The 23,706-nt window shown below is 43.2% G+C and overlaps 1 protein-coding gene and 1 non-coding gene across 2 annotated transcripts in view; both read left to right on the plus strand.

Annotated features, from left to right (window-relative positions):
* MYO7B (myosin VIIB) overlaps positions 1-23,552 on the plus strand; it is a 119,904-nt gene extending 96,352 nt beyond the window's left edge. The window contains 12 exon segments of the mRNA XM_043993570.1: positions 1,227-1,384; positions 2,819-2,972; positions 4,120-4,278; positions 10,060-10,165; positions 12,270-12,383; positions 15,537-15,624; positions 17,811-17,917; positions 19,352-19,537; positions 19,885-20,001; positions 21,560-21,643; positions 22,167-22,286; positions 23,463-23,552. Coding sequence (XP_043849505.1) covers positions 1,227-1,384; positions 2,819-2,972; positions 4,120-4,278; positions 10,060-10,165; positions 12,270-12,383; positions 15,537-15,624; positions 17,811-17,917; positions 19,352-19,537; positions 19,885-20,001; positions 21,560-21,643; positions 22,167-22,286; positions 23,463-23,552 — 1,483 coding nt within the window.
* Positions 3,216-3,379, plus strand: LOC122752304. The gene has a single exon (XR_006356071.1). It is a non-coding gene; the product is annotated as a U1 spliceosomal RNA (small nuclear RNA).
* Positions 23,553-23,706: the final 154 nt, after the last annotated feature.

Here is a 23,706-nt window from a genome sequence, read left to right on the forward strand (position 1 = left end):
TGTAGAATGTGAACTTTCACTTCAATACTTTGGTGTCAGTGGGATCCATTGTCCTTAACCTGAATTTTGTGGCTGTTTAACATTGTCTTCATCTATTTCAGGGGCTCTTGACCTTCTTTTGTGTCATCGACCCCCTCAGCAGTCTTCCAAGAAGACATGTTATGGACCCCTTCTCAGAGTATTATTTTTAGATGCATGAAAGAAAACACATCTAATCACAAAGGAAAACAATCCTTTTCAGAATATGATGCTTGTTGCCTACATTCATAATAGAAGGAAATGCTGAAGTCAGTGAAAATAAAGACATAATTTTTTTCATCTAGGTTCAAAACCATCTCCCCAACATCTACCCTTATATCCCAGGTCAAGAATCCCTGACTTACATTACAATAGTCATCATTTTTTTGGCTCTGCTTTCTTCTTTCTCCATCATTTGATAGAAGTCTTGCTATACAACTCTGAGTTCTTACATCTCAATGATATTCCAGTCCGTTCACATAGCACCATCCAACTAGCCATTCCCTCATCACTAGGGAAATAGTATGGTTGGTTAGAGAGTTGTGAGATGGAAGGTTGTAAAATGAGACATGTGGGGCCAATTTGTGGAAGCCTCATTAGGTCTAAGGGCTCTTATGTGGACTTAATTATAAGGGTCAGGCTGGAAATAAGTGGTAGAATACAAGTGGAGAGAACCACCAGCTGGCTAAAGTCTGGGAGAAGGAAATTTCTGGGAGAATCAAAGATTAAATGGTGAAAGAGAAAGAAAAGGGAGATTAAAAAAAAAAGAAATGTGTAGTGAATGAGACAAAACTAAATGCCTTTGCTACCCATAAATTGGTGACCTCCCCCTTTTCCAAGTCTTTCTCATGGGGCTGACAAAGAGGAAGCACTCTTTTTTTTTTTTTTTTTGGGTGAGGCAATTGGGGTTAAGTGACTTACCCAGGGTCACACAGCTAGTAAGTGTTAAGTGTCTGAGGCCATATTTGAATTCAGGTACTCCTGAATCCAGGGCCAGTGCTTTATCCACTGCGCCATCTAGCTGTCCCGAAGAGGTACTCATTAAAGATTTGTTGGACTAATTTGACTACTCAAATCTGTTTAAGCCTCAAGATTCCTTCCTTCTAGTCCTACCCTTGACCTTGCTATTCCAATTGACTGATTCCATCATGGAGAGGTCTCCCTGACAAGAGTCTTTAGGCCACAACCGAGCTTCTCTCCTTATCTAGGCCCCCTGAAAAGGAGACTATCAACAAAGTCATGTTCCCCAAAGCACGGGGTAAGAGCCAGCTGTGGGAGCATTCCCGGGAGCCCCTCAAACAGCCACTACTGAAGAGAGTTCATGCCAACGTGGATCTTCGGGACATTGCGTGCCAGATCTTTGCTGATATCCTTTCTTTGATGGGTCAAGCCTTCCTCCCCAATTTCATGGGGTGGAAGTGGAGGGTGGGCACTATGCTTTGCCAGAGATTCCTTATTAATATGACTCCAAGCTGAGGTAAGGGGCAAGGGGTAGAATCTTCCGTGTGGCCTCTCCTGCACAATTCATGTTTTGTGTCCCCCAGGATGAGAACTCAGAACAAGACTCTGCACTGACCTCTTCATGACCATCAATAAGTCACTGCTGCCCCAAGTTCAGAAATTCATTGAGACAAGAAAAAAGAAACAGCAACTCACTGCAAAGCTACAAGTGCCAAACAAAGACTGAAAGTCCAGGAGGGTCCCTCAGCCTAGGATTTACTATTCAGTCTGGGCCTATTATGCTCCTCTGACTAAAATGGGAGCAACAATGCAGAGATATACCCAGCAATGTCTGCACCAAGACAAGAATGTGGGCCTGAAGAAGACCCATCCTAGGACACAGGGAGGTTTCTACATTGTTTTTTTTTTTAAATATATTTTCCTTGTTTATCTCCCCTTTTTATTTATTTATTTATTTATTATTTTATTTTTTTAGTGAGGCAATTGGGGTTAAGTGACTTGCCCAGGGTCACACAGCTAGTAAGTGTCAAGCGTCTGAGGCCGGAGTTGAACTCAAGTACTCCTGACTCCAGGGTCAGTCCTCTATCCACTGCACCACCTAGCTGCCCCAGAGGTTTCTACATTGTTGAAGGAGGAGGAGACACACCATGGAAGGACCCCACTAGTATCCTCCCAGGGGATGGAGCCATTGCCGTCAGGATAAGAAGATCCCCCCCTGGACAGTGTTGCCAGCCAACATTACCCTATAGATGCCATACCCTGGGACAAAGTCCCATGGCTCCATCCTAGTTAAAGCTCTGAAATAATGGCCATTCCTACCAACTCTACGGGATTTCATGAACCTTAAAACTCTCGAGAAAGTTTAAATTCCTTAGAGGCCCTTGTTATATAAATTTAAACTATGCTAATATAAAATTTTAATTAATCAGAAACAAGTTAACTGAAATTCTTTCACCATCCTCAGCTTTGGGGGGGAAAGTGACAAGTGACAAAAAAAAACAAGCTTAGAAATTGGAATTTAGAAAAAAGAAAAAAAAAACAACTTCTCTGGAGTTCTCAGCATTCATTGAGCCTTTCTGAGGCTAAGAGAAGTTTAGTGACTTGCCTAGGGTCACACAAGTGAGTAGCTGTGTCTGAAGCAGGATTTGAGTTCAGATCTTCTTGCTTTGCAAGTTCAGTGATCTTTCCACTGTACCACCCAGCTGCCTCTAGCCCACTATACTAATTGGGAGCTACGGTTTGCATATTAAATTGCATATATACCTTCTAGAGCCCCTACTTCCACTTTCCTACCCCACCACATTCTAGCAAATTCCCATTTTCCTTTACAACCTTCCACCCATCCTGAAGTACATGGGAGACTACCCATCCAAGCAGGCCAGAGACCCCGTGGAGCTCACCGACCAGATCTTCACAGCCCCCATCCAAGAGGCTACACTAAGGGATGAAGTCTACTGCCAGATCATGAAGCAATTGACAAGCAACACTAACAGGTAAGCTATCCAAAAAATTCTCCAAAAAAAGATTTTTTTTAAAAAAAAGATCCCAAAGTCGGGGCAGCTAGGTGGTGCAGTGGATAAAGCACTGGCCCTGGATTCAGGACGACCTGAGTTCAAACCCCATCTCAGACACTTGACACTAGCTGTGTGACCCTGGGCAAGTCACTTAACCCCCATTGCCCCACAAAACAAAAGAAAACAAAACCAAACAAAAAAAACCCAGAAAAACAAAACCAAAAACTTACCTGGCAGGGGTGATTCCATGATCTCAAAGGTGGTTTCCCCAGGGTGAAGCTTATCCATTGCACTCCAGATGGGCTGACCCCTGAGATTTCCCCACATGCGGGAAACTCGACTGCATAATTTGTGGTAGTGGGGGATTGCATTGGCACTCTCCCCTGAAAATAAAAAAAGATCACAGAGTCCAGGTTTAAAAAAGCCTATCTTAATGGCCAGTCTGGGAATTGTTTTGCATGATTATGCATATTTGTTGCAAGAATTTTGTTAATTTTTTTCTTTTTTCAGTGGGAACAGGTGGGAGACAAAAATCTATATTTGCATATATAAAAACATATACACATATATGTATGTACATTCATATATGCATGTGTACATGCTTATACATATGTCTCTCCATGTGTGTACACACACATATAATATATATTTTCTATTTTTCCATATAAATGTGTATGTATATGTGTATGTATATCACTTCTCTTTTAAAGCTAAAGGTTGGTCTAAGACTTTCCTAGTACTTGGATAACTTTGTCCGTATTATTCCCTAAGGTCGATAGCGTAGGAGATATATGCAGGGTGGGTCAAAAGTCACAATGTTTTAATAATTTTTTGAAAATAATTTTTTCTTTATTTTTTCCATTTACTCGATTTGATTTTTCACATGTAATTCAAATTCATTTCCTATATATACACTACATGATGCTATGGTATTATAAATTAAAAATATGCAATAAAAGAGTTATTAAATATTGAACCCCTTGGTGACTTTTGGCCCATTCCATAGTTCTCATCTCCAGGGGCTCCCTGGGATGCGACATTTAGTGGGCCGTCAAGGGCCCTCCTCTGCCGGCTCTCTCCTTGTTGGCCAGGATGGGTGGTGAGTGATGATGGGTTGTTTCTTCAGTTACAGCTTGGAGCGTGGCTGGCAGCTTCTCTGGCTCTGCACTGGCCTCTTCCCGCCTACTAAAACTCTGCTGACCCATACCCAGAAGTTCATCGAGTGGAGGAGAAAAAAGCAACTCATTGCACCTGATTGTAGCAGAAGGCTTCAAAGAGTGATGAGGTAATCACTCCTCCTGTCAGTCAACCAGTTTCTACTGAGTCTCTATAAGATACTGTCAAAAAGACAAGAAAAGGAGAAATTCTTCCCATTCTAATTAGAGAGACCTAGATTCACTCACACGGAACTGATAGAGAACAATACAAGAGAGAATACAATCAAATTAGCATTTGAGTTAGAAGAATCACCGAAGGTCCGAGTAATCTAGGAGGGCCTTCTAAAGGAGGTAAAACTTGGGCTGGGCCTTTGAGGATGGTAGGATTTGGATAAACAGGAAAAATGGGAAAGTTACAGAGGGAGGGTGGGGTGAGGACTGTCTGGCACATATCAAACAATGAGGTGAAGATGAAGGACAGGCTTACAGCAGCTGCTTTCGAAGTTGAGGTTGTCCTCGATGAACTAGGCCGTGATATGGGCCATCTGGGTCTCTTGCTTCCTTCCCGTTTTTTGGCCTTATTCCCTAATTGTTGACAGTTTCCCTGCCTATGAAGTCTTCTCTCAGAGGGAAGGTTCATGGGAAAGGTGGTATAGCATTCTAACTCACCCTTATTAAAGGCTTCCCCTGGGTCTGCTAAAAGGTTAGGTGGGAAAGGAAATGCTAGTTGATGTTTCAAATGAGATCCGCGGGTTATATGAGAGCATCAAATATCCATCCTCTTCTAGTCCCCTGTGGTTCCAGAAACCAGTAGTCTGTGGAAACCCAAGTAGCTGTTTCTGCCTGTCTGTCTTTTTTAGTTGGATATTTCTCTCTGGGTCACTCTCTCTTGGTCTCTTACCCATCTCCATCTCTGTCACTGTCTCCTTCTTTGTCTTTGTCTCATTTTGTCAGCCACACTCTGCCTCTCTTCTCTTCCCACCCCTCTCTGATGCAATCTTGATGTCTCTTTCCCTGCCACATGTATATTTTTTCTATATCACAATTTGTTTCTCTCCCTCTCTGACATGTTTCTTTCTCTCTCTTTCTTCAATTCTCCCTCTCTCCCCTTCTCCCTCTTTTTCTGTTACCTGTGTCTCCTCTCCTCCCTTTGACTTTCTCTGAAATAATTATCTTTCTTCCTAACTTCTTTCCTCCTCACTTCTTAATAATTTCTTATTAATGTTGAGGACACCATCATTTGCCCAGTCATCCAGGCTCCCAACTGAGGCATCATCCTTGGCTCCTCATACTCTTTAACCCTCCCCCATATCCAGTCAGTTGCCAAGTCCCACCAATTCTATGATATGTAGCACCTCCCATATATCCTCACTTATCTCTTCTGACACTACCACCCAGGCTGGACTCACTGTCCATAATATCCCATGCTCATGCCCACCTCAGCTTACACTATAACCTCCCAGCTGAAACGCACCATCTCCCATCCCCCAACTCCAATCCATCCTCCACTCAGATGTCAAAATTATTTTCCTAAAGCACAAATCTGAATATGTCCCCCAACTATTCAATAAACTCTAATGGCTTCCTTTTACCTCCAAAATCAAATATAAAATGTTCTGTTTGTCTTTTAAAGCTCTTCATAACCCTGCCCCCTCATACCTTTCCAATCTTTCAAAAACTCTTCAATCCAATGACACTGGCCTCCTTGCCGTTCCCCATATGAGACAACCCATGTCCAAACTCAAGGCATTTTTATTGGCTGTCCTCATACCTGGAATGCTCTTCTGCTGTAGCTCTGCTTCCTAGGTTACCTGGCCTTTTTCATGGTCCAGCTAAAATTCCATCTTCAACAACAAGCCTTTGCTGATCCCCCTTAATTCTCATGCCTTCCTTCTGGGATTATCTCCAATTTATTCTGTGTGTGTATATCTATATGTATGTCTATGTTTATGTCTCTATGTCTATCTCTATGTCTATCTATGTCTATCTAGAAATAGGTGTATATATATATATATATATTTGTTTGTACATAGTTGTTTGCATGTTGTCTCTCTCATTAGACTGTGAGTTCCTTATAAGAGAGTGTTTTTTGCCTTTCTCAGTATGCCCAGTGCTAAGGCACATCTCCTGGCACATAGTAGATGCTTAATAAATGCTTCTTGACTTTCTCCAACTCTGTCATCTGTTTCTTCCTCTCCATCTCCTCTTCCTTCCCCCTCTCTCTTACAACCTTCTGTGGTCATGGAGGTGGGGTTTAAAGAGTAGAGGATGTCTCTACTCCATCCAGATCAGAGCAGCAGCAACCCAGAGAGGCTCTCACTGGAGAAACAGGAGTTGCTGTGTCCTCTAGGAGAATCTCTGTGAGTGAATTGGGCCTTCCCACTTCTGTTTGTCCCCTCTTGGCTATCTGTCCACTAACCTGTCATTTATGGGGCCTGAGACCTGAGGAGCAAAGTTAAACTCTGGACTTCCAGAGTTTTCTGGTGCTGATCCAGATAAAGTTGGGCCCCACTTCATCCTTTCCTAGTTCAGGAAATTGACATCCTTCCTCTAGCCAAAGATGATGGTGTATAGACCTCCCTCATTTCAAACTATTTAGCACCCAGCTCTAGCCAGATGTACACGTGGCACATAGCCATGAGGGCTTTCCAAATAGTTCTCAAAGCACCCCCTTCCCCAGTCATTGACCTGACTCTGCTGGAAACAGTATAGTGTCCAAGTTGGGTACAGCTTCCTTTTCCAATCTCCCCCGCCCTCTTTTTAGTTGGAACACTGAGAAAGTAACAGCGGTCCTGAGCTAAGGCTGCCCAAGGGCATCTGGGGCTGAAGCTACAGGATGAGATACCTTGGGCCCCATAAATGACAGGTTAGTGGACAAATAGCCAAGAGAGGACAGACAGACATTGTAGCTGGAAGGACGAAGGCTGAACAAGAAGAGAATTACCCTAAAAACAAGAGTTATCAAACTCCAAATAAAAGTATAAACTTCTGATCCTGGAAATGTTAATAGGAAGAAAGCCACAGATCCCTTATTTGTCTCTATCATCTGGAAGGGTGTAGGAGAAGCTTGCTCAGAGATAGGGAAATGAACAAAGTGACTTAAGGTCATAGGATTTAGAACTGGAAGGGTCCTTAAAATCATAGAGTTCCCCATGTTTTATAGAAAAGGAAACTGAGGCCTAGAGGGGTTAAGTGATTTGGTTAAAATCACACAGGTGGTGGGGGCGGCTAGGTGGTGCAGTGGATAAAGCACCGGCCCTGGATTCCGGAGTTCCTGAGTTCAAATCCAGTCTCAGACACTTGACACTTACTAGCTGTGTGACCCTGGGCAAGTCACTTAACCCCCATTGCCCTGCAAAAAAAATAATAATAATAATAATAAATTAAAATCACACAGGTGGTAAAAAGACAGATCGGCCTCTAATTAAGGGCTCTCTTCACTAGATCAAGCTGAAGGAAGTTTCCAGCACAAGGCCATGATACAAAGGGGATGAGATGGCTTCCAGGTCCCCCTAAAAAGAGCCAGGCCAACACAAGGCATGTATGTGCTCGAGGCAAGGATAGAAAATGGCACTGATGCCCTGGCCCCACATGGGACTGTCCACCAAAGGTTTTGAGTCTTCCCTGTAATACATGCAGCTTAGCTCCTCCCAAAATAAATCCTACATGCCACAGAGAATAATAGCATTTCTTGGCATTGAAAATATGCATTTATAAACACTGCTGTTCCAAAGTATCCTTCATGACACCCCTCTGAGTATTCCAAGCAGCTGCCTACTTTGCCATTCCCTAGTCCTGACTTCGGGCCCTGTGACCACTGTGACAACTCAAGGTGGTGACATCTAGGCCAAACAGACCTGACCTTGAGACAGATTCCAGAAGCATTCCCGGGACTTCAGTGATGCCCCTTAAATCTACAGCTGCAGAAAAGCACAGCTCAGCTGCCCTGCAATGAAATCCACTGTCCCTTGGCTGAATGAATCCTTTATTCAGAGACTGAGCTGGGAGGCCTTCCCCAGAAGCCACGGGAGAGGGAAGGCTGAGGACAGCTCCAACAGGAAAGTAACCCCAAACACAGAACATTCCAGTTTTTATTTTCTTTTCTGAGGAAAAAACAACACAGATGTTAAAAGGCTAGCATCAGAAAGGACCTGAGAGATCACATACTCAACTCCCTCAATTTACAGAAGAGGAAACAGAGGCCCAGAGTGATAAAGTGACTTCTCAAGGGTCCTATAGCTAGTTTATTACTGAGCTAGGACTATGACTTGGCTCCTGGTTTTCAGTCTGATGTGCTTTCAATCATATAATGCAGAAAGAGACAAAAATCATTGGATCAGAGATTTAGAGCCAGAGAGAACCTTGGAAGTCATCTAGTTCAACCCCCTTTTCTGTTAAATCTGAGGCAAAAAAGCAGTAGGAAATACTAACAACAAACTTTAACACAAATGCCTGCCCTCTACTTAAAATGAACTGCAAAAGGTTTGGATTGAAATCTGTTCGATTTCCATATACATTGACTAACTTTGGAACCAAATTTCCCAGCAGTCAATCAGTCAGTCAGTCAATAAACAACAGTACTACCTACAGAGAAGCATTCACTCATTTGTTCTGTAATAGGGAACTGGTCAGGGAGAGTCAGTCCTTAGGAATACCCATTTGTTCAACAAGTATTTATTAAGTATCTATTATGTGCAGCTTGGTCAGCTAGGTGGTGTAGTCAGGAAGACTCATCTCAAATTCAAATCTGGCCTCAGACACTTACTGGATGTGTGTCCCTGGGCAAGTCTCTTAACCCTGTTTGCCTTGGTTCCTCATCTGTAAAATAAGCTGGAGAAGGAAATGGCAAACCATTCTAGTATCTTTGATAAGAAAACCCCAAATGGGGTCATAAAAAGTCAGACACAACTGAAAGGTCTCACCAACAATAATTATGTGCTAAGCACTGAGGATGGTGACAAATATGAAACAATCCCTGGCTTCACAGAGCTTATATTCTATTGGAGGGAAACAATATAAAGACAGATACATAAAAAATATATATAAATTCCAGTGGGTGGAGGGACATTATAGAAATTAGGGGAATCAAGTGAGATGGCCCTTGATCTGAGCATCAAAGTCTTCTTCAATATAGTTGATGAGAGAGGAGGAATGTTTTCCAGGCATAAGAGATAGGTGGTACAGAAGCATGGGGATAGCAAATTAATAAGTAATAATAATTTGCATTAAAAAACACCAAGTTGGGGCAGCTAGGTGGCGCAGTGGATAAAGCACCAGCCTTAGATTCAGGAAGACCTGAGTTCAAATCCAGCCTCAGACACTTGACACTAGCCATGACCCTGGGGAAGTCACTTAACCCTCATTGCCTCACAAAACAAACAAAAAAACAAACAAAAAACCACTAAGTTTTGCCAAGAGCTTTACAAATATTATTCTATCCTCATGACATTTCTAGGAGGTAGATGCTATTATTATCCCCATTTTACAGATGAGGAAACTAAAGCAAACAAAGGTTAAGTGACTTGCCCAGGGTCACACCACTACTCAGTGTCTCGAGGATGGATCTGTGCCTCCTAGCTGCTGACATGAAATATTGTAAATGGGAACAAGAATTTCTCTGGATCTTAGAGTACACACAAAACGGTAATGGGTGCAAAATTGTGTTTCTATTAGTAAGGTTGGTTCACTCTCCTTGTTATCCCTCTGTGACCAACAGCACACAGAGTCTTACCTTGGCTGGCTAGGGTTAAGGTTACATTCTGGGGTCACTGAGCAAAACGATTTGGTCCATTCAGGGATTGAGTCTGGAATCTCAGCTTCATTCACACTGCAGGTAACATACTGAGCTAACAAGCACAAGCACTTTCAAATCTGATTTTAGCCAAACTCTCTGTGCTATTCTTTTCTAGGCTGGGCCCCAGGAAGTATCCCCCTCACCATGTGGAGGTAGAGGCCATTGAGCAAAACATCACCAGGATCTGCCACAAGGTTTATTTTCCCAATGACACAGATGAGGTGAGAGTTCCAGGCATCTCCTCCAAGTGTGGGCTCCTCCTGTAGCCTCTGTCTGGGCATGGGTCCCTGAATATGGGTCTGCCAAAGATTGGATGTTATTAGTGGTGTGCTAGTAAATATTTAATGACTGACTCTCCAGGGGAAAAAAATGTGCCCAGGTTTAATCTGCATTATAACACTTTCTCTATTACTTTCTTAAGTCTAGATAATCAACAAAAATAAGTCAAGGTCTGATTTGTAGCATTTGCTGATTTCTGAGGTATAAATGCTCACATCAAAAACTTAACAATCAACTCTAAGCCTGGTATGATCTGGGGCTATCACACCCATGGCTATTATTTGTCTGACTCCTGAAGACATATGTATGTGTGAGTTTTTGAAGGGTAATGACCTAGCTGACCTTCTCTGAACTAAGAGAAACCAGAAATGGCAAGGAAGAGAGAAACTCTTAAACTCATTTTTTTTTTTTGCTGATGGTTTAAATTTCTTTTTTTACAAATGCCTTTTGCTTTTATATCACCTTCATTTTCAAATATATCCCTTTTTTCATCCCTACCCAGGGAGCCATTTCTTCTAACAAAGAATCCAAAAGAAAGGGGGGAGGCAAACTTACAATCACAGTAACTAAGCCTAACAATATATGAAATGTGTCACATCCATAGTCCCCGACCGTGTAAAGGTGGGAGGAAGGTGCATTTTCTCAGTTCCTCTCTGTGGCCAAAATTTCCAGCTTTATCTTCAAGCACTACCTTCAAGCACTTCTAAGAGTGTTCTCACTTTATTTCTTTTGATCCTCATAATCCTACCTTGTGTGGTAAATAGGACAAGAAAGTGATATTCCCATTTTACAGTTAAGGAAGTTGAGGCACAAAGAGTTTAGACACCCTGCCTTGAATTATACAGAAAATTGACAGAAGAGCCATCGCTAGAACCCAAACCTGACTCCTAGTCCAATAATTTTTTTAGTTTAAGGAGTATTCATTAATCTCTTGTTGTATCCCTAACACTACATGGAATACTATAGAATTCAGACTTTTCCTGTACTTCATTAATTTGTTGAAATAGATAGTATTGGGGGGGTAACGTCCTGTATCTAGCCCTGCCCTTTTTGGGGGAGAGGTCCTAGTAGAAAATGAAGGACCAAAAAAAAAAAAGAAAAGAAAAAGAAAATGAAGGACCAAAAACAAGGAGACAAGTGGAAGAAAGAGAAAGAGAAAAGGTCATGGCTGAGAGGAGCTATGAAGTAAACCAGTGGCCCTTGGGCAATGGAGAAGCAGATGTTATTTTAGGTACTTTTCACTTGTCCTAATCCTTGGATCTTCAAAAAATAACCATTTGTTGTTGTTCAGTAGTTTCAGTCATGTACAATTCTTCATGACCCCCATTTGGGATTTTCTTGGCAAAGATACTAGAGTGGTGTGCCATTGGCAAACAGGGTTAAGTGACTTGACCAGGGTCATACAGCTAGTAAGTATCTGAGACCAGATTTGAATTCACAAAGATTAGTCTTCCTGATTCCAGACCTAGTTCTCTATCCACTGCACCACCTTAAAAGTAAACTAATCTAACCTCTGAAGACCCAGAAGCTCCAATGACAAGGACTAAATGGTAGGACTAGGGTTCAAACCAAGGACCTCAGATTACAAATCTAGTGCTCTGAAAGAGCAATATAGTACAGATTTATAGTCAAAGGGCTTGAGTTCTAATCCCAGCTCTACTACCCACTGACTATATGACCTTGGGCAAGTCACTCCTTCTACTTAGTTTCTTCATATGTATTTTGAGAGAATTTGGACTAGAAGATGACCTCTGATGTCCCCTCCAGCTCTAAAGAATATGAAGGATCATGAATTATAACCCCAACTTGTTTTCTTCACATCATCATTACAGAGAAAAAACCCCAGCCTCTCTTGAGGTCTTGTGGAAAGAGCAGAGGGAAAGCTCACATATTCACAGATATTCCCACAGTAGAGAAATTCTCCTGGTTCTTCTGTTTGGCCATACTCCCTCTTGGCCAGTAATTGGACTTCCTCATTTTCTCCTGTCCTCCATTCCAGTCCCACCCACATGTAAGATATGTAAATGAAGACCTTGGTTCTTTCAGATCTTTGAAGTTGGGAGCAGCACAAAGGTTCGGGAGCTGTGTCAAAGCATCAGCACTCACCTGCAACTAAACTCCTGGGAGGGCTGTAGCCTGTTTGTCAAGATTTCAGACAAGGTACGGCAATAACAGTGGCAGTAGGCAATTGTGGGAAGGCATTCGTGCTTAGGAGGGATGAAAAACTTTGGGAAATGGGGACACCAACTTACCCTAGCTGAGCCTAAAAGAAGGTGAGCAGAATGACTAAAAAATAAAAAAGGGCACACACTGGCCAACAGTGGCCGTAGGTGTTTGTCGCTAGTGGGGGTGGTCCGGTTCAATGTCAAAGAGGAATTTCCTGATGCTTCTGGTGGTGATGACATTGTGCTGATTACATCAAACTCTGAAATATTGGAGAGGCTCCTAAAGAGATCCATAATCACTCAAAAGTTTGGCCTAACTATCACTACATGAAAAACTGAGTGGATGAAAAATGTCTATTGTCCGGTTGGATATTTAGTACATATATTGGAAACACACCTCAGATGGACTATTATATGGGTCCATAATTTAATAAGAGGAATTGCCTATGGAAAATTTTATAATGCCTTTAATGATCCCCAGTCTTCCCCTTGGAACAAAAGCTCATCTTTTTAATATTAATATTCTTCTAGTGATGTTGTTTGTCTGTAAGTCAGTGCCATAGAGTGCAAAGAATTAAAACTGAGAGTCTCACAAGAAGCAATGGAGAGGTATACAATGGTTTATCAATTAACTACAGCATGTTGCCTAGAACAAAATGTACAAGAAAAGCAGTGAAAAGATATCATCAAAGAGATAGGTGATCAGAAAGGAGGCAGACAGGTTATGTGCGTCTAGGGTACTCTATTGGTAGTCATAAAAATGACAAGAAATAGAAAGATGCTCAGCACATTAGGTTGGTCCTCATGGGGGATTTATGGAAAGACATGTACCATGGTTGCACAGGACAAGAAGGCATGGATGGATTGCTATCTATACCACTGAAGGCAATACCCATGTCTAAGAGGGTGTAGATACTTTTTTTTTTTTTTTTTTTTTTTTTTAGGCAATGGGGGTTAAGTGACTTGCCCAGGGTCACACAGCTAGTAAGTGTCAAGTGTCTGAGGCCGGATTTGAACTCAGGTACTCCTGAATCCAGGGCCAGTGCTTTAACCACTGCGCCACCTAGCTGCCCCAGGGTATAGATACTTTAAAGTATTATTACTATTTTTAAAAATTATATTGAGCTGAAATCTACCTTTCTGCAACTTGCATGTATTGCTGCTAGTTTTGTCCTTTAGGGCTAACCATAGATAACTTAATTAGCAATCCTTCTTCTACATGTTAGCCCACTAAATACTTGAAGACAGGTCTATCCTAAGTGCCCCCAAATCTTGTTTTCTTCAGGATAAGTTTCTTTGACAAATTCTTGAATGATATAGTTTCTAGTCTTCTCACCATCCTAGTTAACCTCCTCTGGACATGCACCACCTAGTCAATTACTCAGTAAGGATTTATTAAGCACCTACTATGTGCCAGGCCCTGGGCTAGATCCTGACTATACAAGATCAAAAATAGCTCCTGTCCTCAAACAGCTTATATTCTATGGAGGAAAACCACATATATACATATTTCAATACTACAGTATTATTCTAGTATTAACTATATAACATAATATTGTATTTAATAAAGTTTTACAGTTCGCTATGTGTGTGTGCATATGTATATGTGTATATAGGTTTATACATCTACACATACATAGTAAATAGCAAGTGATTAGTTCGGGAGAGCGGGGAGAGGGAAAGAAGGAAAGTAACAAGCATTTTTTAAGCTGTGCCAGACACTGCTAAGCCCTTCACAAAATCTTCTCTCATTTGTTCCTCACAACTACCCTGTGAGCTGACAAAACTTAGGAAGTTAAGCAACTTGTCCAGAGTTACAAAGCTAGTTAAGTGTCTAACTGGTAAATATCTGAGGCTGGATTTCAACTCAAGTCTTCCGTACTCCAGGCCCTGAATTTTATCCACTGTACCCCCTATCTCCTTCCCAGGTGGAAGAGAAAGCACTAACAGTGGGGTGATTTAGGAAAGGCCTTACTCTGAGTGCAGATCAAAACTTTTTTTTTTCACTTTATTTTTCTAGGGGTTTTTTTGACAACATGGCTAATATGGAAATTTATTTTGCATGATCTCACATGTATAATGGGTATCATATTGCTTGCCTTCTCAATGAGTGGGGGAAGGGTTAGAGGGAGGAAGAGAATTTGGAACCAAAAAAAATTAATGGTAGTGTATATCCTATATCCAATTACTTGCCTTCTCAATGGGGCGGGGGGAGGGGGGACGGGGAGGAGGAAGGGAGAGAATTTGGAACTCACAGTTTTAAAAGCAAATGTTGAGGGCAGCTAGGTGGCACAGTGGATAAAGCATCAGCCCTGGATTCAGGAGTACCTGAGTTCAAATCCAGCCTCAGACACTTGACACTTACTAGCAGTAGTGTGACCCTGGGCAAGTCACTTAACTCTCATTGCCCTGGGGAAAAAAAAAGCAAATATTAAAAACTTGTTTTTACATGTAATTAGGAGGAAAATAAAATACTAAACAATGCAAAAAAAAAAGAAACTGTGAAAAAAAATTAGTGTTAGGAAAGGCCTCATGTAGGAAGCAGTGCCTCAACTGAGGTTTGACGGAAGTTAGGGATTTTTAAAAAATAGAGGGGCAGCTAAGTGGCACAGTGGATAAAGCATCGGCCCTGGATTCAGGAGGATCTGAGTCCAAATCCAACCTCAGACACTTGACACTTACTAGCTGTGTGACCCTGGGCAAGTCACTTATCCCCCATTGCCCTGCAAAAAAAAAAAAAATAGAGATGAGGAAAGGGTGAATTTAGGCATGGGATGGGTACAGAGCCTATACAAAGGTATAGGCATGAGGGACTGAGTGCTATGTGTGAGGAATGGCCAATAGGCCAATTTGGCTGGCCCACAGCATGGGAGTAAATCTGGACAAGAAGGCTGGAGAACATGTGACTCCCAGAACTAAACACAATATTCTAGATGTGATTTCATTAAAGAAGAACGAGATTCAAAGAATTCTTTGTAGAAAGCTGTCTCCTCTGTTCACCCATGATCTTGGTTCCCCTGGAAAACTCTCACTTCCCAGGGCCCAGCACAGTCTTTCTGCTCATTCCTTAGCACGAAGCCACCTGTGGGACAGGGCTTTTCATAGTTCTTTGCTCCCATCTAACCCCACATTTGCTCTCTCCTGCTAGGTCATCAGCCAAAATGAAAAGGACTTCTTCTTTGATTCCTTAAGGCAGGTGTCTGACTGGATAAAAAAGACCAAGCCCACAAAAGAAGGTAAAGGGAGCAGGTGCCATCTCTCCTAGGAGAGATGGAGAGTGGAAACCACAAGATTTTCATCCTGAGAGATGCTAAATAGAATCCTTGAATCACAAAATTTGGAGTTTCAGAGGACCTTTTGAGATCATCTAGTCTGATCATCTGATTTTACTGATTAAAAAATATAAGGCTTTCTAGAGCATAAGTGACTTTGCCACAGTCATACAGCTAGTCCAACTAGGTCACAGCCTAGTTCCTGTCTCCTAGACCAGGATACCAGCACCGTTTAGGACCACAGGGTTTTCTGGTCCAACATCCAGAGGACAGCTGGGAAGCCTGTCTCTCACCACATGACTCTGGTCTTCATACAGCAGTCCCCTAGTCATAGATTCAAGGGTGGAAGTGGCCCAGGTAGAATGAATTTATCCTATTGGTGTATGTGGTTGTGAAGGGATTTAATCAATGTACATGTGAATATCTTTTGAGAGGAGGAAAGAAAATGCCTTTTGTTTCTTTGTTTGTTGTTTTTTTGTTTGTTTGCGGGGCAATGAGGGTTAAGTGACTTGCCCAGGGTCACACAGCTAGTAAATGTCAAGTGTCTGAGGCCAAATATTAATTCAGGTCCTCCTGAATCCAGGGCTAGCGCTTTATCCACTGCACCATCTAGCTGCCCAGAAAATGCCTTTTTTTCCTCATTGACTGATGGGTAGGAATTCCTCTGAAGGCTCGATTAGAGTAGTTGAAAACGTGTGAAGGACTCTAATTGCTGAAAAGAAGAGGGTTTAATCCCTGTTCCCGCCTCTTAGACTGCTCTGACTAAGCCTTCAGGGGTTTTGATGGGGGTAAGTGGATAGGGTAGGAACGACATCTCCAGGGAGGGCCCCATAGCGCCTGCTTAAGAGACAAAGCACACAGGGAGTATCTCAGGGGTCCATCAGTCAATGTGATCCAAGTACGGTTGGACTAACTGACCTCTAAAGTCCCTTCCAGCTCTGTGATTCCGTGAAGATTTTCTGCCCACCCACTACTCAACAGGTGCTAAGTGATGTGGGGGACACAGAAAAAGGCTTGATCCCTGTCTTAAAGGGGCCAACAACATAACTGTAGAAATAAACTATACCTGCACACATACATGCACACAAAAATACATACATATGCACACATCTAACAACACAAAGCAGTATGTTGTTCAGTTGTTTCAGTCATGTCCAACTCTTCATGCCCCCATTTAGGGTTTTCTTGCTGGAGATACTGGAGTGGTTTGCCATTTCCTTCTCCTGCTCATTTTACAGATGAGGAAACTGAGGCAAAGAGAGTTAAGTGACTTGTCCAGGGTCATATAGCTAGTAAGTGTCTAAGGCCAGATTTGAACTCAGGGAGATGAGGCTTCCTGACTCCAGGCCTGACATTCTATCCACTGCACCCCCTATGGAGAAATCACTGTGAGACAAGATGGTCAGGGAAAGAAATTCAGAGTTAGAGTGATGGAATATTAATGTCCAAAGACCTAGATTCCTACCTTGGCTCTGCTACTTTCTACTTATGTGTTCTTGGCTAAGTCACTGAATCTCCTGGGGCCATAGTTTCTTCAGCTTTAAAATGGGGAGAGGGGTATTGGGTTAGATGACCACACAGGTCCTTTCCATCTCTTAATCTCTAACTCTATGAAGGCATGACAGAGCTGGTAGGATTTGAATGATCTCAAAGTACAATTTCAATATTCAGTATATGTGCTGCTGAAGCGAGCACCAATTTCAATATTCAAACCCAAACAGATTCACTTGCTTTAATTAAGAAATAAACATAGGGGCAGCTAGGTGGCACAGTGGATAAAGCCCTGGATTCAGGAGGACCTGAGTTCAAATCCGACCTCAGACACTTGACACTTACTAGCTGTGTGACCCTGGGCAAGTCATTTAACCCTCATTGCCTCATAAAAACAAACAAACAAAACCAAAAACCACAAAAACAAGAAATAAACATAAACTGTCTGGCCTGTTCAGGGCAGGGAAGAAGGAGAAAATTGATATCAAAGGGGATTGAAAGGGATCAGGGGTTGGGGGAGAGGGAGAGGAGGCCTGAAATGAAACCAAGTCTAAGAGGATGTAGCAGCTCCCGAAGGGGTGGGTGGGCATCCTCTGAGCCGAAGTTGCTTCAGGAAGACCTTAACCCTGTAGCTGATGGCCATGACCTTATTCACTCAGGGGTAACGGTAAACCTGTCCTACAACGTGTACTTCATGAGAAAACTCTGGCTGAATGTGTCTCCTGGAAAAGATTTGTATGCTGACACCATCCTTCACTATCATCAGGTAAAAGGACTACCTGGCAATTCCACTAAGAGATGAATCTCTGGCCCATATAGGACTCCAGTGGAGGGAGATAGAACCATGATCAGGGTAAACTTCAAGAAGAAGGCTGGACATCATTGATTCATTCATTTAACAAGTCTTTATTAAATACCTTCTATGTTCCAGATATTGTTTTAGACTCAAGAAAAAAAGGGGGGAATGAAACTATTCAGCTAGGCTTCAAAGGATGGGTAAGATTTGGACAAGTATAAAGAAGTGCTGAGAGGAGGGGGATGGTGTGTTCCAGCTGGGAGGTTATAGTGTAAGCTGAGGTGGGCATAAGCATGGGACCTTATGAACAGTGAGTCCAGCCTGGGTGGAGCGGGGAGTTCGTGTTATATAGCAATGGAAGATAAAGTTGGGGCAGTAGACTGGGGCCAGATTGAGGAGGCTCTTGAATTTGAAGAGAAATTGGGATTTGATGGGATAGGCAAAGAGGTAAGCAGAGTATGCTACATGTTCTGGGAACATAGAATGGTGTCAGTGATCTCAGTGGATTGGAGGGAAGGGACAGAAAGCAGGAAACTAGATCATGAAACACTAGTCCTACTCCATAATATTGTACAAATGGAGAAATTTAGGACCGGAGAGGGCAGGGAATTTTCCTAATTTCACATAGCTAATTAGTAGCTGATCCAGGACTAGAACCCAAGGATCATGCTCCCCTGAGGCCCCCTTCCCCATGATACACCAAGATTTGAATGGAGAGTGAATTGTAAGCTGCAAAGAACTGACTTCTAAACCAAACAAGTATCTTGCACTACAGGAGGCAAAGAAGCTTTCTCCCGCATGCGCACATGCGCACAGCTGAGCTATAACTCATAACTAGCTGAAACTGTTCCTGGGGCCAATTCATTTAGGGATGGGGACAGATCAGTCTCTTTCTCCATGCCAGAAGGAAGCACTGTGCTAGACACTGCGCTGAAGTTCTATCCTTAGGGAGTCATTCATTCCTCTCCATTTTTTTTTTTTAAGTGAGGCAATTGGGGTTAAGTGACTTGCCCAGGGTCACACAGCCAGTAAGTGTTAAGTGTCCGAGGCCGGATTTGAACTCAGGTACTCCTGACTCCAGGGCCGGTGCTCTATCCACTGCGCCACCTAGCTGCCCCCTATTCCTCTCCATTTTTAAGAAACAAATCTCCCTGGGAGAAAAGACATAGTGAAGCCCTAACATCTGAGTGTAGCTGGATTTCTCAGCCATTTTCTTCCGGGGTGGGGTGGGGGGCAGGGGAGAGTTCTGGAGCGATATGGAGCAGACATGGAGGAGAGCTGCCACACACCAACTTCTACTTCCCAGTTTTGCAAAGGGGTCAGGCCGCCTTCCGACATCAGCAGTGCGGTAGGTGCAAATGTTCAATTGGCCTGCCTGCCTGTCTGTCTGTCTTTCTGTACCAGGAGCTGCCCAAGTACCTGCGTGGATTCCACAAATGCTCCAGGGAAGATGCCATCCAGCTTGCAGGTCTCATTTACAAGGTCCAGTTTGATGATGACAGGTCCCAGCTTGCCACTGTCTCCAAGATCCTGAAAGATCTGGTGCCTGAGAACTTGATCCGATTGATGTCTTCAGAGGAATGGAAAAAGGTCAGTGGTCTGCCCTTAGGAGTCTCCATCCCTTCCCTAGGGTGACCATGTACTGAGTAATCCACTGACCTGGGGGAGTAAAGGAAAAGGACAGGGAGAGGGGACTCCAGGGCTCTGTCTTGGGGTATTTCCTATTCAGAATACATTTGCTCTCATTTCCCCAACTCTATCCTTAAAGTACCTCCCAGGTACGGCATCCTTTGCTTTATGCAATACACAAATTCCTAAAAAGCTGTCTACAAACTGATGTTCTTCTAAGTTGAATCTTATTTTCCCGTTGATTTACATCACTGATTCCAAGAGGGTTTTTCTTCATGCTTATATGCCTGCATCCCCCTCCTTTATAGAATATCTTTGCTGCTTACAGTAAGTATGAAGACAAGACAGTGGATGAAGCCAAGGTGGCCTTCCTGAAGGTGATTTACCGATGGCCCACCTTTGGGTCAGCCTTCTTTGAGGTGAAGGTAGGTTCAGTTTCAGACCCTACCAATCCTGGCCACCCCTGTACAGAATCCCTTTCATTAAAAAAAAATAATAATTGATGGATTAAGCATCTCCCCCACCTGTTAATGCCTTTCGCTTTTCAGATTACCTTCTCCTACTGTGTATATATCTTGTAGTTATCTAGTTATTTGCATGTTGTCTCTCCCATGAGAAAGCAAGCTCCTTGAGGACAGCCAGTGGTTTTTTTTGGGGGGGGGATTGTATTTTGGGGGGGTTGGTTCTTTTTTTTGGTGAGGCAATTGGGGTTAAGTGACTTGCCCGAGGTCACACAGCTAGTAAGTGTTAAGTGTCTGAGGCCGGATTTGAACTCAGGTCCTCCTGACTCCAGGGCCGGTGCTCTATCCACTGTGCCACCTAGCTGCCCCACAGTCAGTGTTTTTACCTTTCTTTGCATCCCCAGCATTTAACACCATGCCTGATACATAAATAGTGCTCAATAAATGCTTGATGACTGATTGTTAATTGACACCTATGTGCAGGGAACTATGCTAAGTAGTGGGAATAGAAGAGAACGATAATGACGATGACTCATTTATACAGGACTTCTTTACCCCCAACAACAGTGAGGTAGATAGTTCAAGAATTATAATTAGCTAATGGTACTCGTAGTACTGGTACTCAGGGAATTTGTCAATAGCTCATAATCACATACTATTACACTGATATTAGATTTAGAGCTGGAAAGGACCATAGAAGTTATATAACCAGCCTCAGACACTTCCTAGCTGCGTGTCCCTGGGCAAGTCACTTAACCCTGTTTGCCTCAGTTTCCTTGTCTGTAAAGTAAGCTGGAGAAGGAAATGGCAAACCACACCAGTATCTTTGTCAAGAAAACCCCAAATGGGGGCATGAAGAGTTGGACATGACTGAAATGATTTAACAACAACAATGAACCAATCCCTTAATTTTACGGATGAGGAAACTGAGGCCCTAAGAAGTTAAATGACTTGCCTAAAGTCACAAAGGCAGTGTCAGAGCTGGAATCTTACCCCTAGGTCTTTAAGTAAAGAATTCTTTCTATTACACACACCAGGGGCCACACAGTGCTCAGTGAGTTTATAATCTAAGACTTCTTCCTTTATCCCTATCCTGGAAGCTATTTTGTCCTGCAAATACACATCAGGTCTTAAGGAAGTCTGTGTGTGTGTGTGTGTGTGTGTGTGTGTGTGTGTGTGTGTGTGTGTGTATTCGTTTCTAAGTTTTTCTGTATGCCTGAGGACCTGGCTCCCACCACTCTGTTCCTATATGTAAATGGAGGTGGGAGTGCAGTGGGAAAATGAAAAGGAAGAATATGATTTGACACTGCCTCTCTGGCAGTCACTGGATTATTAGGATTCAAGAGACTAGGAGCTAGTCCCCACCCAGGTGAGCCAGGCCAGGAGCTACAAAGCAGGACAGGGCTATTCCTAATTTCATCCCAAGTTGCCTGTGTTAATTGGTTTGGGGGAAAATGGGTTAGGGGATGAAGTGAGGAATATCAGTAACTTCCTCTTTTCCTTCCCCATTTCTCCATTCCAGCAAAGCTCAGAGCCTGCTTACCCAGAGATCATCCTCATTGCCATCAACAAGCATGGATTGCAACTCATTCATCCCAAGACCAAGGTCAGAGAGACCATTAACCTGGCTAGGTCCTCCAATAAGGCCACAGGATGACGGAAGCCAAACAACAGTTACTGGGTCTGGGGAGGGGAGTTGGGAGAGCATTGCTCTCCAGAGCCCAGGCTGGGTACAGAACACTGTCCTTCCCAATTAGAGAGCAGCGATGCCCCAGTGTTGGTGGCGGGGAGGAAGAGAGAAAGGGCAGTGGAAGAGAGGATAGTGGAGGAGATCCTAGTCAAGGCTCTGGGCTCAGGAAAGATGCCTAGGGCACCTTATTTCATTAGTCCCCTGCAAGGTAGGTAGAATTAGCCCCATTTAACGGACTGGGATTCAGACAGATTAAACACCAGACCAAGGACACATTGTGAGAGTTGGTGGCAGAGCTAGCTCTCCTGACTACCAGCCCGATTTTTTTACTTAAGTTTCTTAGTCATCCCTCCACCTTTGGCCCAACACCACCTCTCTTCCTCTGCTCCTTGAGTTTCTTTCCTCTATTTCTTACTTCTCTCTGCATCTCTCCCTGCAGGAGCTCCTTAACACCTACCCCTTTACAAAAATCTCCAGCTGGAGCAGTGGCAGTACCTACTTCCACCTGGTGCTTGGGAATCTCGTGAGGGGGAATCGGCTGCTGTGTGAGACCTCCCTGGTGAGCCTGCAGTGGGGCTGGGCATGCCAGGGAGCATTCTGAATACCAGGGTCTCTGGAGGTGTGGGGAAGGTGAGGGAGGGCATGGGGCAAGCATTCATTGGTTTTGTTTCCAGTAGAAGAGGAAAAGGAACAGGGAAAAGAGGTAAAATTTGAGTTCACCATGTCCTACTATGGGCTCATTAACTTGGAGATGGGGATGGTAAAGGAGAAATAACCACAGGCAAAAATGTTTTGTGATGAAATTTCAAAGATTGGTGACTTCCTAGGTGGCCTGAGTCATTTTTACTCATTCATCCACTGGACAAACCCTTATTAAGCACCTGATATGTACAAGGAACTATGTTAGGTTCTGCACTTAGAGCATGGTGTAGGCAATGGTTCTCAAAGTGTGGTCCAGGGGTTCCTGGGGGTCCTCGAGACCCTTTCATATAATAATAGCTGGTATTTATGTAGCTATTTAAGGTTTACAAAGCACTTTACACATGCTGCCTCATTTGATCCTCAACTCAACCCTGTGAGGTAGGTAGATGCTATTATTATGCCCATTTTACAGATGGGGAAACTGAGGTTGAGAGAAGTTAGATGACTTGCCCAGGTCACAAAACTAGTAAGTGTCTGAGGCAAAATTCGAATCCAGGTCTTCCTGGCTATAAGTCTCATGTACTATCTACTATATCACCTAGCTGCCACATATCCATGTCTTATTCCTATACTAGTCTGAAAACTCCATTAGAACAAGGACTGTGTGGCTTTTCTTATGTGCATCCCCATGATATCAAGCTCCTATCAAATGTTTGTTGCATGAAAGATCTTCCCCTGAACAGCTAGGTGGCACAGTGGATGGAGTGATGGGCTTGGGGTCAGGAAAACTGGAGCTCAAATCTGGCCTCAGACACTTAAAAGTTGTGTGACCCTGGGAAAGTTACTCTACCTCTGTCTTAATTTCCTCCACTGTAAAATGAGGATAATAATAGCACCTACTTCCCAGGATTGTTGTGAAGGTCAAATGAGATAATATTTGTAAAGAGCTTAGAGCAATGTCTGGCACACAATAGGTGCTATATAAATGCTTATTCCTTTCCCTTCCCCTTCACAGCTCATGGGGCTCTGTGGGGCACTCTCCCCAGTGGCCCACCCTAACCATTTTGTGCCCCTTCTGTGTCTCCCAACCCAGGGCTATAAGATGGATGACCTACTGACATCATATGTCCAGATGCTCCTGAGTGTAGTGAACAAGCAGAAGAATTTCCAAACCTCAGACTGAGGTGCGACATTGGATGAGGTCACAACCACCCATCCACCTCAACCTTGCTGAATGGACAGCAACTCTTATCTCCACAGAGAAACCCTGACTTCTGTTTTACCTCTCACTCCTCCAGTTTCCTCAACCTGGAATGGACTGACTTCAGGCAGAGCCT

This window comes from Dromiciops gliroides, chromosome 3 (assembly GCF_019393635.1).
Source record: "Dromiciops gliroides isolate mDroGli1 chromosome 3, mDroGli1.pri, whole genome shotgun sequence".
In the NCBI taxonomy this organism is placed as follows: domain Eukaryota; kingdom Metazoa; phylum Chordata; class Mammalia; order Microbiotheria; family Microbiotheriidae; genus Dromiciops; species Dromiciops gliroides.